This window comes from Heptranchias perlo, chromosome 29 (genome assembly GCF_035084215.1).
Source record: "Heptranchias perlo isolate sHepPer1 chromosome 29, sHepPer1.hap1, whole genome shotgun sequence".
Classification (NCBI taxonomy): domain Eukaryota; kingdom Metazoa; phylum Chordata; class Chondrichthyes; order Hexanchiformes; family Hexanchidae; genus Heptranchias; species Heptranchias perlo.
The window spans coordinates 18,835,933-18,850,184 of NC_090353.1; the positions used below are offsets into that span (position 1 = coordinate 18,835,933).

The 14,252-nt window shown below is 43.4% G+C and overlaps 2 protein-coding genes across 5 annotated transcripts in view; one reads left to right on the forward strand and one right to left on the reverse strand.

The window, feature by feature from the left end:
* The window catches only part of LOC137299471 (ran-binding protein 3-like), a 303,210-nt gene that overhangs the window by 211,071 nt on the left and 77,887 nt on the right, over nucleotides 1–14,252 (reverse strand). The window lies entirely within an intron of this gene.
* The window catches only part of slc1a6 (solute carrier family 1 member 6), a 78,170-nt gene that overhangs the window by 12,170 nt on the left and 51,748 nt on the right, over nucleotides 1–14,252 (forward strand). Inside the window, exon 1 of one of the 4 annotated variants that reach the window (XM_067968216.1) lies at nucleotides 11,360–11,473. The exons of 1 other annotated variant lie outside the window; for it this stretch is intronic. Coding sequence is in view for 1 of the 3 variants with exons in the window: in XM_067968210.1 (XP_067824311.1) it covers nucleotides 13,302–13,338 (37 nt within the window). In the remaining 2 variants the exon portion in view is untranslated. Of the gene's footprint in view, nucleotides 1–11,359; nucleotides 11,474–13,207; nucleotides 13,339–14,252 lie in introns of those variants that run through there. 2 more of the 4 variants (XM_067968215.1, XM_067968210.1) reach the window with 2 other exon arrangements.

Genomic DNA, 14,252 nt, shown 5'->3' on the forward strand with positions numbered 1-14,252 from the left:
AAATGAACCATTGCCCAGCACCAGTGAGTTGCAAAGTATGGTAACTGAAGATGCAGCTGTCTTTCAAGATTGTGACTCAGCGGTTCCCTCCTGGCAACTTTTCCTCTGATGCCAACATGAGGGAACTTTGTGTCAGGGCCAGGCCACTCTTGCAAGTGAAAATGAGATTCAGCCAGAAGCAGGTCCTTCAAGGACATCAGCTTCACTGAGACAAGTATCACTTCAATTCTCTAATGCTCCAGCAAAAAAGACTCAGCCATGCACCTCTCAACCTCCTGACAGGAAGCACCATGTAGGGTGAAAGGTTAACTCAAATAAGTTATGTTTTGCACAAAGGGTAGACATGGTGGTATGAAGCAGAAGTAGCTCTGAAATTCTGTTATAAGTAAACTAAAAAATTGTCTAAGTGTGTGATTAGGCATTTTTTTCTGTTGGAGAATGCTGATCTCTGTTCCTTATGATTATACTGCAAAGGAAGGACTTCTCCATGAAAGAGTCAACGACTTACTGTTTTAGGGAATAATGATGGTCAGCATTGGGCAATTATGGGGACTCATTCAGGAGATCATGATCTTGGACGTTATGCCATGAGTGATATTTAATAAAAGCAATTGTTTATAAATTTGCTACCACTTCTTGTGAGCTGTTGGCAGTGGGATTTCCTGAACCTACTCATCTCCATCCTGGCAATCTCTACATGATTGGATGATGGAGGGCCTGTGCCTTCTTCCTCCTTCTCAGTCTCACCTAGAAGAACTACCCCTTTCTGAATGGCATATTGTGCAACATGCAGCAGGCCACTATATAGGAACATAGGAACAGGAGTAGGCCATTTAGCCCCTCGAGCCTGTTCTTCCATTCAGTGAGGTCATGGCTGATCTGTGACCTAACTCCATATACCCGCCTTAGCTCCATATCCCTTAATAACTTTGGTTAACAAAAATCTATCAATCTCAGATTTAAAATTAACAACTGACCTAGCATCAACTGCCATTTGCGGAAGAGAGTTCCAAACTTCTACCACCCTTTGCGCATAGAGGTGTTTCCTAATTTCACTTCTGAAAGTCCGAGCTCTAATTTTTAGGCTATGTCCCCTAGTCCTAGACTCCCCAACCAGCGGAAATAGTTTCTCCTTATCTACCCTATCAGTTCCCCTTAACATCTTGAAAACTTAGAATCATAGAAAGGTTACAACACGGAAGGAAGCTATTCGGCCCATTGAGTCTGTGCCAGCTCTATGCAAGAGAAATCCAGCTAGTCCCACTTCTGCCCCCCCATCCCCGTAGCTCGGCAAATTTTTTCCTTTCAAGTACTTATCCAGTTCCCTTTTGAAGCCCATGATTGAATCTGCCTCCACTGCCACCTCTGGCAGTGCATTCCAGATCCTAACCACTCACTATGTAAAAATGTTCTCCCTCATATCACCTTTGGTTCCTTTGCCAATCTCCTTAAATCTATGTCCTCTGGTTCTTGACCCTTCCGCCAATGGGAACAGTTTCTCCCTATCTACTCTGTCTAGACCCTTCACGATTTTGAATACCTCTATCAAATCTCCTCTCAAACTTCTCTGTTCCAAGGAGAACAACCCCAGCTTCTCCAGTCTATCCACATAACTAAAGTCCCTCATCCCTAAATCTCTTCTGCACTCTCTCTAAGGACTTCATATCTTTCCTAAAGTGCGGTGCCCAGAACTGGACACAAAATTCCGATCAAATCATCCCTTAATCTTCTAAATTCCAGGGAATACAACCCTAGTTGTAGTCTCTCCTCGTAATTTAACCCTTGGAGTCCAGGTACCATTCTAGTAAATCTATATTCTTCCTAAGGTGCGGTGCCCAGAACTGAACACAGTACTCCAGGTGTGGTCTAACCAGGGCTTTGTATAGATGTAGCATAACTTCTACCCCCTTATATTCTAGTCCTCTAGATATAAAGGTCAGCATTCCATTAGCCTTTTTGATTATTTTCTGTACCTGTCCATGACATTTTAATGATCTATGTACATGGCCACCATAGTCTCTTTGGACCTCCATTGTTTTGAGCTTTTCACCATTTAGAAAGTACTCTGATCTATCCTTTATAGGTCCAAAGTGGATGACCTCAAACTTGCCTACATTGAAATCCATTTGCCATAGTTTTGCCCATTCACTTAATCTGTTAATATGTCTGTAATTTTATGCTTTCATCTACACTGCTTACAATGCTGCCTATCTTTGTGTCATTGGCAAACTTCGATATGTGGCTCTCTATCCCATCATCTAAGTCATTAATAAATACAGTGAATAGTTGAGGCCCCAACACATGTCCCTGTTGGACACCACTAGTCACATCCTGCCAATTTTAGTACCTGCCCATTATCCCTTCTCTCTGTCTCCTGCCGCTCAGCCAATTTCCTAACCAGGTCAATAATTTGCCCTCAATTCCATGAGCTTCAACTTTAACCAACAGTCTCTTATGAGGAGCTTTATTGAATGCACACTGGAAGTCCATATAAACATCCATAGGTATTCTCCTGTCCACTACTTTAGTCACCTCTTCAAAAAATTCAATCAGTTTCATCAGGCAACCCTTTACAAACCCATGCTGGCTCTTTCTGATCAGCTAAAAATGCTCATGGTATTCATTCACTCTACTCTTAATTATAGACTCTAGTAATTTCCCGACAACAGGTGTTAGGTTAACTGGTCTATAGTCCCCTGGTTTCCCCCTCTCACCTTTCTTAAATGTGCAATTTTCCAAACTAAAGGAATGGTTCCTGAATCAAGAGGACTTTGGAAGATTATAGTTAGGGCACCTGCAATGTTCTCACCTACTTCCTTTAAAATCCTGGGATGGAAACCATCTGGTCCTGGGGATTTGTCACTCTTTAGTGCCATTATTTTCTTAATTACTGTTAATTTGCTTACATTAATTATGGTGAGTCCCCATCCCTGATTCAAAATTAGTTTCCTTGGGATGTCCGGCATGCTATCCTCTTCCTCTACTGTAAATACTGATGCAAAGTAATTTTTTAACATGTCTGCCATTTCCTTATTTTCATTTACAATATCACCATTATCAGTTTTTAAGAGACCCACATTGCTTTTGAACCCCCTCTTTTTCCTAATATAATTATAAAAACATTTTATGTTGATTTTGATATCCCTTGCAAGTTTCTTTTCATAGTCCCTTTTTGTAGCTCTTACTATCAGTTTTGTCACCCTTTGCTGTCCTTTGTATCTCTCCCAGTCACCAGGATCTGTGCCAATTGCATTTTTGTATGCTTTTTCCTTTAGTTTTATGTTGTCCCTTACCTCTTTTGTCGTCCATGGCTGGTTTTGTTTTGCAAATAGAGCTCTTGCCCCTTTGGGGTAGAAACTGGTTCTGTATCATGTTAAATTCTTTTTTGAACACTGATCTTCTGTCGTTTTACCCATTAACAGATTTGCCTTGTTTACTGTGGACAGTCTCTATCTCATCCTGTTGAAGTTGGCCTTACCTAAATTTAGAATCTTAATTGCTGATACAGGTTTCTCCCTTTCAAACACAATGTTGAACTCAATCATATTATGATTGCTATTAGATAAATGTTCACGCACCGTTAGGCTGATAACTAATTCTGGCTCATTATTCATTATTAAATCTAATATGGCTTGCCTCCTTATTGGTTCTAGGCCATGTTGTTGCAGAAAGCTGCCCTGAACACACTCAAGAAATTTGCTACCTTTCTGATGTGAGCTCGTCAGCTTTTCCCAATCTATATGAAAGTTAAAATCCCCCATAAAAACCACTCTGCCTTTGCTACATGCTTATATAATCTCTGCATTGAAACATGCTGCCACTTCCCAGCTGTTATCAAGCTGCCTATACAAAACTCCCACTACAGTCCTTTTCTATTTCTTAATTCTACCCATAAAGTCGCCACTGCCTACTTACCTCTCGTTATATCCTCTCTTATTATTGAAGTAATTTCATCCTTAATCACTAAGGCTATTGCTCCCCCTCTATCCGTTTCCCTATCCTTTCTATAGACCTTATAACCTGGTATATTCTGTTCCCAGCCCTGGCTGTTGTAGCCATGTCTCTGTAATAGCTACCATGTGGTACCCTCTAAGTTGAATTTGTGCCTGCAATTCATTCAATTTGTTCCTTATACTCAGTGCATTTGTGTAGAGAATGCTTATTTGGGCCATACACCCTAACCTGTCCTTCTGCTCTAATGTTGTTTTACTCATACATTTCTTATTTCTCTCTCCTGACTTAATTACTTTACACCTTTTAGTTTTCCCTTTACCTGTAGTGCCTAAACCATAATTTCTGACTATTACTCTACTCTCTTCCTTTTCGTTTGTTTTAGAATTGTTATTTACATTACCTTTTCCACCTGAACCCTCCCCCCCCCCCCCCCCACCCCCCCACCATTTACGAGTTTAAAGTCCTTGTGACCACCCCATTTATCCTTTCCACTAGGACCCTGGTCCCAGCCCGGTTCAGGTGGAGCCCGTCCCAACGGTATAGTTCCTTCCTGTCCCAGTACTGGTGTCAGTGTCCCATGTGTCCCTCTTTCCCATAACACTCCTTCAGCCACATGTTCACCTCCCTAATCTGTTTATCCCTACACCAATTTGCACATGACTCAGGTAATAATCCAGAGATTATAACCCTTGAGGTCCTGTTTTTTAATTTAGTTCCTAGCTCCTGGTAATCTCTGAACAGGACCTCTTGCCTACTCTTTCCTATGTTGTTGGTCCCAACATTGACCACAACAACTGGATTCTCCCCCTCCCACTCCAATGTCCTTTCAAGCCGGATCGGGTTGCCCCTCACCCTGGCACCAGGTAGGCAACATACCATGTGGGACTCTCGATCCTGATTACAAGGTATGCTATCTGTCCCCCTAATTTTTGAATCCCCTACAACTACCACATCACGCTTCTCCTCCTCCTCCCCGCTGTGGACAGCCTCCTGCTCCAGAGTGCTATGCTTAGCATTCTGGCTATCCTTCCGACAGTCATTATCCTTATCCTCACAGGTAGCAAGTACATTGTACCTGTTGGATAGGATCAGTTTCTGTGGGTCCTCGTTCTCTATCTCACCTGGGTTCCCCTTATTCTGTACACTATCGGTCACACCAACCCCATTCTGATCCTGTATCTCTCCTACGAGTTGTGACCGAAGTCTGGTGCAAACTGTCCAGATGCTCCTCCCCCTCCCTTATTTATCGGAGTGTCTCCAACTCGCACTCCAGCTCAATGACTCTGAACTGGAGAGATTCGAGGCGGAGACATCTACTGCAGATGTGTTCACTCAGGACATTCTCGCTCACATATTTCTTCAGACCCTTGCCATCTGTACTGTAAGGTTCCCCCAGACCTATGACTTATGCATTCATATGCAAACTTACTGATTTGTATCACTCCAGATGCAGAAACCCCATCCTTTTGATAAAATTCAGAGGGTTGGCATACCACATGAGTACCTGTACCTGAGGGAATCCTACTAACTTATAAAAGTTGATTGCTCGCTCTCTTGGGTGGGCAGGGTCCATAGAGAATATGATAAATTGAGATGCCCATCTGAACAGAATATATATGACCTTCTTAATACAGTGGTGAACAGCAGATTCACTGATGTGACTGCGGTCACCTGAGGCTATCTGGGAGGACCTGGTGGAGTAAAAATTCTGCACTGGAGTCACTTTAACAGAGACTGACAAGGCTGTTCTCTTTGTTGATCTGGGCTGTAGGGCTGTAAGTCTGCGGCCTGCAGCTGGCACAATTCCCCAAAGGGGAAGCGCATCCTTCTAATGCACTGACTGAGAATTATCTCAAGGTGTGATCTCTGAGGTCAGTATACCCTGTGGAGCAGGTATCTATGGCCTGGATATTGACACCTTTTGTGATGCTTCCATCATCTCCTCGTCTTCCTCCTCTTCATAATACAGGAACAAGGATATTCCCACAGGGAAATCCATTACTTTCCGCAAAATGTTTTTAGTACTCACTAAAGCTTTGAAGTACTATTATGTAACTAAAATGTAAAAGGGCTCCAAGAATCAAAGAAAAAGCCTGCAGGTTGCCTGAAGCTATGGGCTCCAATCTGCTCCACTGCCTCTGTGAAATCATACTGGCCTTCACAATACCATCTTGGTAGTAGAATTGTTTCCTGGTGGCGGTTTAGAGGCAGAAACAGAGGGAAATAGTGGGTAACACATAACCAAGATACTGCTGCCATTTACATGCAGTCGGGCTGGCTTAGGGCAGGTGACCAAGGTCAGTCCTGAGTGTCTTTTTAAATTTGTTCTTGGGGTGTGGGCAACACCGCCAAGGCTGCATTTATTATCCAACCTTAGTTGCCCTGAGAAGGTGGTGGTGGGCCCCCTACTTTAACAACTGCAGTCTTTGTGCGGATGGTGCTTCTACAATGGTGTTAGGTAGGGAATTCCAGGATATTGACCCAGCGATGAAGAAGATACAGTGATAATATATGTCTAAATCAGGATGGTGTGAAACTTGGAGGGGAACCTGGAGGTGATGGTGTTCCCATATCACTGCAGCTCTTGTCCTTGTTATTTGTGTTACACTCCTGTGAAGCGCCTTGGGATGTTTTCCTACATTAAAGGTGCTATGTAATTGCAAATTTAAGTTGTATTTTCGCCCATGCCTGCTACAGCAGGGTCTTGGGTGCAGTGAAAGGCCATCCATTCCATGTCTTCTGGCTCTCTTATCTCTCATTCCTTCTAGTAGTAATTCCATGCATCCAGTGAATTTTGCTTTCCTCTGTCTATAAAATCTATAAAGTCTGTTGTTAGGGCAAATTGTTGATTGAACTGTTGCCCTGGGCCCCCCTCTGCTATTTCAGAGATTTAAATTGGTTATTAATTCAGTTACGAAGTGCTAATCAATACTATTGGTTCTGCTGCTCTGGATGGCCCTCTGTGTGGACATTATAGCACACATTTTATCACAGCTCCAGATTATCGCAGCTCCAGAACACAGTAAAACAGGAAGGAAGGGTGGTTAATGTGCATAGTTAATCTTTATCATCTTAATCTTATTCAACACTGAGTTAATCCTTTATCTGTGCTGTAACAAGAATTTCTATGGTTATTCAGCCAGAAGTGCCGAGTGGATGATCCATCTCGGCTGCCTCCCGATATCCCCACCATCACAGAAGCCAGTCTTCAGCCAATTCGATTCACTCCACGTGATCTCAAGAAACAGCTGAGTGCACTGGATACAGCAAAGGCTATGGGCCCCGACAACATCCCGGCTGTAGTGCTTGAAGACTTGTGCTCCAGAACTAGCTGCGCCTCTAGCCAAGCTGTTCCAGTACAGCTACAACACTGGCATCTACCCAACAATGTGGAAAATTGTCCAGGTATGTCCTGTCCACAAAAAGCAGGACAAATCCAATCCGGCCAATTACCACCCCATCAGCCTACTCTCGATCATCAGCAAAGTGATGGAAGGTGTCATCGACAGCACTATCAAGCAGCACTTACTCAACAATAACCTGCTCACCGATGCTCAGTTTGGGTTCCGCCAGGACCACTCGGCTCCAGACCTCATTACAGCCTTGGTCCAAACGTGGACAAAAGAGCTGAATTCCAGAGGTGAGGTGAGAGTGACTGCCCTTGACATCAAGGCAGCATTTGACCGAGTGTGGCACCAAGGAGCCCTAGTAAAATTGAAGTCAATGGGAATCAGGGGGAAAACTCTCCAGTGGCTGGAGTCATACCTAGCACAAAGGAAGATGGTAGTGGTTGTTGGTGGCCAATCATCTCAGCCCCAGGACATTGCTGAGGAGTTCCTCAAGGTAGTGTCCTAGGCCCAACCATCTTCAGCTGCTTCATCAATGACCTTACCTCCATCATAAGGTCAGAAATGGGGATGTTTGCTGATGATTGCACAGTGTTCAGTTCCATTCGCAACCCCTCAGATAATGAAGCAGTCCGAGCCCGCATGCAGCAAGACCTGGACAACATCCAGGCTTGGGCTCATAAGTGGCAAGTAACATTCGTGCCAGACAAGTGCCAGGCAATGACCATCTCCAACAAGAGAGAGTCTAACCACCTCCCTTTGACATTCAACGGCATTACCATCGCCGAATCCCCCACCATCAACATCCTGGGGGTCACCATTGACCAGAAACTTAACTGTACCAGCCATATAAATACTGTGGCCACAAGAGCAGGCCAGAGGCTGGGTATTCTGCGGCAAGTGACTCACCTCCTGACTCCCTAAAGCCTTTCCACCATCTACCAGGCACGAGTCAGGAGTGTGATGGAATACTCTCCACTTGCCTGGATGAGTGCAGCTCCAACAACACTCAAGAAGCTCGACACCATCCAGGACAAAGTAGCCTGCTTGATTGGCACCCTATCCACCACCCTAAACATTCATTCCCTTCATCACCGGTGCACAGTGGCTGCAATGTGTACCATCCACAGGATGCACTGCAGCAACTCGCCAAGGCTTCTTCGACAGCACCTCCCAAACCCGCGACCTCTACCACCTAGAAGGAGAGAGCAGCAGATACATGGGAAGAACACCACCTGCACGTTCCCCTCCAAGTCACACACCAACCCGACTTGGAAATATATCGCCGTTCCTTCATCGTCGCTGGGTCAAAATCCTGGAACTCCCTTCCTAACAGCACTGTGGGAGAACCGTCACCACACGGACTGCAGCGGAGGCGGCTCACCACCACCTTCTCAAGGGCAATTAGGGATGGGCAATAAATGCCGGCCTCGCCAGCGACGCCCACATCCCATGCACGAATAAAAAAAAATAATTGTTGTTTGGACAGATTCTACAAAAATTGGGGTTAATCCCATTAAATTTATGCATGGGATGACCCAGCCTACTTTACAAGAGGATATGATTTTCTAAAGAAATATATTTATTTTTAGGCATCCAATTATGGACGTTGAAAACTTTACTTAAGGAATAACAAAGTAGTGATCAAGGGGGTGAATTTCCATGGGGATTCCCCCACTTGTCCACCATAATTTTGGCAGAAGGGCCAGGGAAACCCTGAAAAAAACAGCATAAACCCTCAAATGATCGGATCGTCTGTCCATCATTTAAACTGAGACTGCACCTGAATTAACTCAACCCTGTATAAAGGGGGCATGAGTTCCAAACCATGATGTGGCTGATTTCACAAGCTCTGGCTGTCCACAAACTTTGCCTGATATCTCAGTTTTGACTGAATTGGGTTTTTCTGCTGTGCTGCTAAGAAAGGATCCTACAAACTGCCGTTTAACCTTCCCACCTTCCTCCCAACCTCCCTACATTGAGACCTTATCATGGGGTTCCCTGTGATCAATCCCATAGACACCCTTCTGATGGAGCAGGTTGAAGAGGAAATGACAGAGGCACACAGGATAAGGCTGCACCAAGATGACCATTTGGGAGATATCCTTCCACCAGAATCGCAGACCATGCTGCTCATTCAAGGATGTATCAGAAGAGTTCTGATTAAGGAGGTAACAGTTCAGAAGGGAGGCACTGCCGGATTTCTGTGTCCTATTTCAAAAAGACTTTGAAACATTCTCTTAAACACAAAACCCAAACAAAAGATAGATTTCTAAACATAAAGTGTTTTTGCTGTATATGTTAATATTTAGAACAATTGCTTCATTATTTTCTGTGCATGATAATATTTACAACTACTGCTTCCATTTCTCACCATGTTTCTCCGTCGTACCTCTGCTCCAGGATATTGGTTGTTTGTTGACAGTAGGGTAGTGTGTCTTCTTCTGAAAGCCACACCTCATCATTTTCTGACAGGGGCTGAGACCTTCACAGCTGAAGAACTGGCATTTGAGGTGGCACGCTGATGGTGTCACTCCATGAGGGAGCGTTATTCCTAATATTGACATTTCTGCCAGTTACTGATAATGATGGATGTGTGACATTTGATCCGTATATCACAGTGAGGGGCAACACAGTAGGTGTGCATTCAGTGCAGGGCATGGTTATAATTCCCATATACTTTACATTTGCTGTCTGATCAGCACTGGAGAAGAGTCCTGGGTGTGACCAATGAAGCACTGACTGCCACTGCAACCTCCCTGCACATCGCCTTTGATTCCTGTCATAGCGGTCTCTTGCTCTCTGACCTGAAATAGCCAGTCCCTCCTTCTAATCTCTTTCAGCAACCTTTCAACTTCAGACTCCCTTAAGTTGAAAGCTCTCCTTTTTGCTCTCTCTGCCATGGCTGCTGCTCCTGGTTATGCTTTTTCTTCCAGTGCTGACATTGCCCGTTTAAGCAGCAACAAGTTTTAGGTCCTGCTGCACCAGACTTCTGCTTCTTCCAAGAACTCTTCCCAGTATTCCAACCATTCAGAGTACAACTACAACTTAACTCCTCCACGTATTTTCACCCTCACAGTGTAATCCTGGCAATGCAGGCTGAATTTGCACAGCCTGCACACCACTGCATATTTAAATTTCGGGCAAGGTGAATGCCACTGTGTTATCAATAGGTGTCAGCCTTGGGTCAGTCGACAGCACTCTTGCCTCTGAGTCAGAAGGTCATGGGTTCAAGTCCTACTCAGCGACTTGAGCACATAATCCAGGCTGGCACTTCACTGCAGTGCTGAGGGAGTGCTGCAATGTCAGAGGTGCCGTCTTTTGGATGAGATACTAAACCGAAGCCCCATCTGCCCTCTCGGGTGGACATAAAATATCCTATGGCATGATTCGAATAGGAACAGGAGAGTTCTCCCTGGTATCCTGGCCAATATTTAAAGACCTCTATAAGTCACCCCTCAGTTTTCTCTTTTCTAGAGAAAAGAGCCCCAGCCTGTTCAATCTTTCCTGATAGGTATAACCTCTCAATTCTGGTATTATCCTTATAAATCTTTTTTGCATTTTCTCCAGTGTCTCTATATCCTTTTTAAAATATGGAGACCAGAACTGTTCACAGTACTCCAAGTGTGGCCAAACCAAGGTTTTATACAAGTTTAACAGAACTTCCCTGCTTTTCAATTTGCTCCCTCTAGAAATGAACCCTAGCGCTTTGTTTAGATTCTTCTTTTTTATAATGATAATTAGTTTCATTATTATGGATGGCTTTGTTCTGAAAATTTGTACCTTTTAGGATTGATTCTACTAGTGTATATATTGTATATTTTTGGTACCGATGTTAATACTTGATAAAATTCCTAACATTCCTGTTACTCAATTTGCATATTAGTACTGCCGATGGTTCAAAAGTCAGTGTGAATGGAAGGTCACGTGGATCATTTCAACTGACTAGGTTAAGGAGGATCAAGGATCACGCTTACAAGTTATGTAAGGGCAGAATTAGGTTGGATGTTAGCTAGTTCTTGTTTTCCCAGAAAGTATTAGACCTGTGGAACAGGTTGCAGGTTTGTGCGGTGAATGTTGATTCAAGAGAGGTAGAGATCATCTCATACAAGAGATAGGTACTCTGTAATATAAATCAGGGTCAATGTGATCTCCTACACTAATCTAAAGGGGTAAGAGAGGAATTTTCCAGATTTTTTTCCCCTAATTGGCCTAGGTTTTTATCTGCTTTTCCACCTCTCCCAGGAGTTTATATGGATCCGGATGGATGGGGAATGTCTGTATCGCGATGCATAAGGCATTTCAACTATTATGGGATAGGCTAGGTGGACCAGTTGGTTATTTCCTATCCATAATTTTTGTATTTTTCGTACGAGTAACAGGTCTCTACCCCTTTTTCCTCATCAGAATGTACTGGAAACAGACACCAATGGGACAGTGGAAGATGTTTCCACTTGCGGGGGAGACCAGAATCAGGGGCCACAAATATAAGAAAGTCACTAATAAATCCAATAGGGAATTCAGGAGAAACTTCTTTACCCAGAGAGTGGTTAGAATGTGGAACTCGCTACCACAAGGAGTAGTTGAGGTGACTGGCATAGATGCATTTAAGGAGAAGCTAGATAAGTAAATGAGGAAAGTTGAACCTATTATCTCTAATAGCTGAACCATCAAGGATATTTCACTCCAGTCAAAATTTAGTGTGCATTACTTTATGCCTTGGCAGGTGTGCGAGCCCAAGTGTGGGTCAGATTGATCACTCATATATTTTATCTTAGGAGTTCATACTTGTCTGTGGAATTCCAGAAAATGGTATAAGACCTGGGGACTTTAGTTTCTGCTTTAACTGCTTATTTCTATTTCGGATTTATTGTTTTTAGGATTTGTTGTTTTTGGAATAGTTTAATTATTATACCATTAGTTACTTGTGTGGTTCTATTTCTGTGTAATGTTCTATTTATAAATAAATTCAACCATTAGTATTAGCCTGAGTTTTATGTTCTGGCAGGGTGATATTTACTCTGTGGGTAGTAAAACAGGATGGGAAGCCCACATAGCCTCCAGTGGCACAATTTTCCTTTCCACTGAACTTTGGAAAATTATATATTGTATGAGTAGGGTGATTTGAAACTAAGAGATGCATATAGTGCTACTTACATAATAAGAAAGAAACCCAGAACAAATATAAAAAATATAGGAAAGCTATAAAAAGGGCAATTACTAAGGCTAAGAGAGACTATGAGAGAAAATTAACAAAAAAGGATGATAAAAATGCTTTGCACAGCCACATTGGTAGTAAACTTAGAATCAAATCTAATGACCACATTGTCTCAAAGCTAAAGTAATATGGCTATCCCATCTCGCTTCAGGATAGCTCAGTAACACTCCCATCACCTAGATATTCTAATTAACGCTCTAAATGATTTTTAAAATGTTATACCTCTGGGAGTTAACCATTGTAGCACTATCACAATATGAATTAAAATAATATTAATTTCAGACCATATAGGTAAAAGTCCCTAAATTTTACATGAATATTGAAATTTTAGAACCACCAGAGATTAGTGTAGAATAGCTAATGGAGGTTATTATTCAAAGCAAGATGGTACTAAATAAATTACTCAAACTTAAGGTGAACAAATCACTGTGGACATCTGAGGATCCTGAGGAAAGTTAGGGAATAAATGACTCTTAATATAATTTTCCAAAGTCTGTGGAAAAGAAAATTGGAAAAGAGGACTGAAGGATGGCAAATGTGACTTATCTCTTCGGAAAAGAGAAAGGGATAAACCAGGAAATTATAGGCCAGTAGGGTTTAATTTAATTATTAGCAAACAACTGAATTCTATAACGCAGGATGAAATTATTAACCAGGTGGAGAAGTACAATTTAATCACAGCCACTCAGCACTGATTTCTAAAAGGCAGCCCAAACTTATGGAATTCTTTGAAGAAACAACACAGAAGATAGATAAAAGGACATGCAGTTGATGTGGTATATATGGATTTTCAAAAACCAATTGTCAAGACACCATTGGGTAAATTTTAACTGAGAGCCGGGAAGGGAGCTGGTGGGGGGAAGATTTCCGGGTGCGAAACCCGGAAGGTTAATGGGCGGGTCGCGACCGGAGGCCCATCAATATCACTTCCGGGTTTCACGCCCGGCAGCCAGCCTGATTGACAGGCTGGATGGCTGTCAGCCAGGAAGGCCTGGAATAGCAAGCTGCAGGCAAGGATCAGAGGGGGAGAGGGAGGGATCATAGGCCGGGGAGAAGATCAGTGGGGGGGGCAGGGAGAAGATCAAGACGGGGGGGCCGGATTGAAGGTCAGGGGGGAGAGGGGTGGGAGCTGATGAAGAGATCGGAGGTCGCTGGAAGTCAGATGAAGAGAGCTGGAGTTAGGTGAGGTCCACCATGGGGCTGGGGGGAGGGGTGGCCAATCGTGGGGATCCTGTCACGCCAGGTGAGCTTGTTGGCCCTGGATGAAGCACTCCTGCTCCTCCGGGCCCACAAGCAGTGCAATAAAGGCACTCACCTCAAGGATCCGGCCCGTCCCACCTGCTTTCACCTGATGTGAATGGGAAGCGACAGGGAACTCGAATAGGTAAAGTTAAATTAATTTTATCATTCCAATACACAAAATATTAAGTAACTCAAGTATCTCAATGAGGTACAATGCCCTTTTAAGTATCGGTCCGCTGGATTTAAGTGGGGGCAGGACCTATTTCTTATGTTCTTATTGATAGATTTTTGGACTCTAAGGGAATCAAGGGATCTGGGGATCGGGTGGCAAAATGGAATTGAGGTCGAAGATTAGCTATGATCTTATTGAATGGCAGAGCAGGCTCGAGGGACCGTATGGTCTACTCCTGCTCCAATTTCTTATGTTCCTGCTGTCTGCTTTCCACATGCAGATAAACCTGCCAGGGTTAAACCCAGAAGCAGGCATGTTG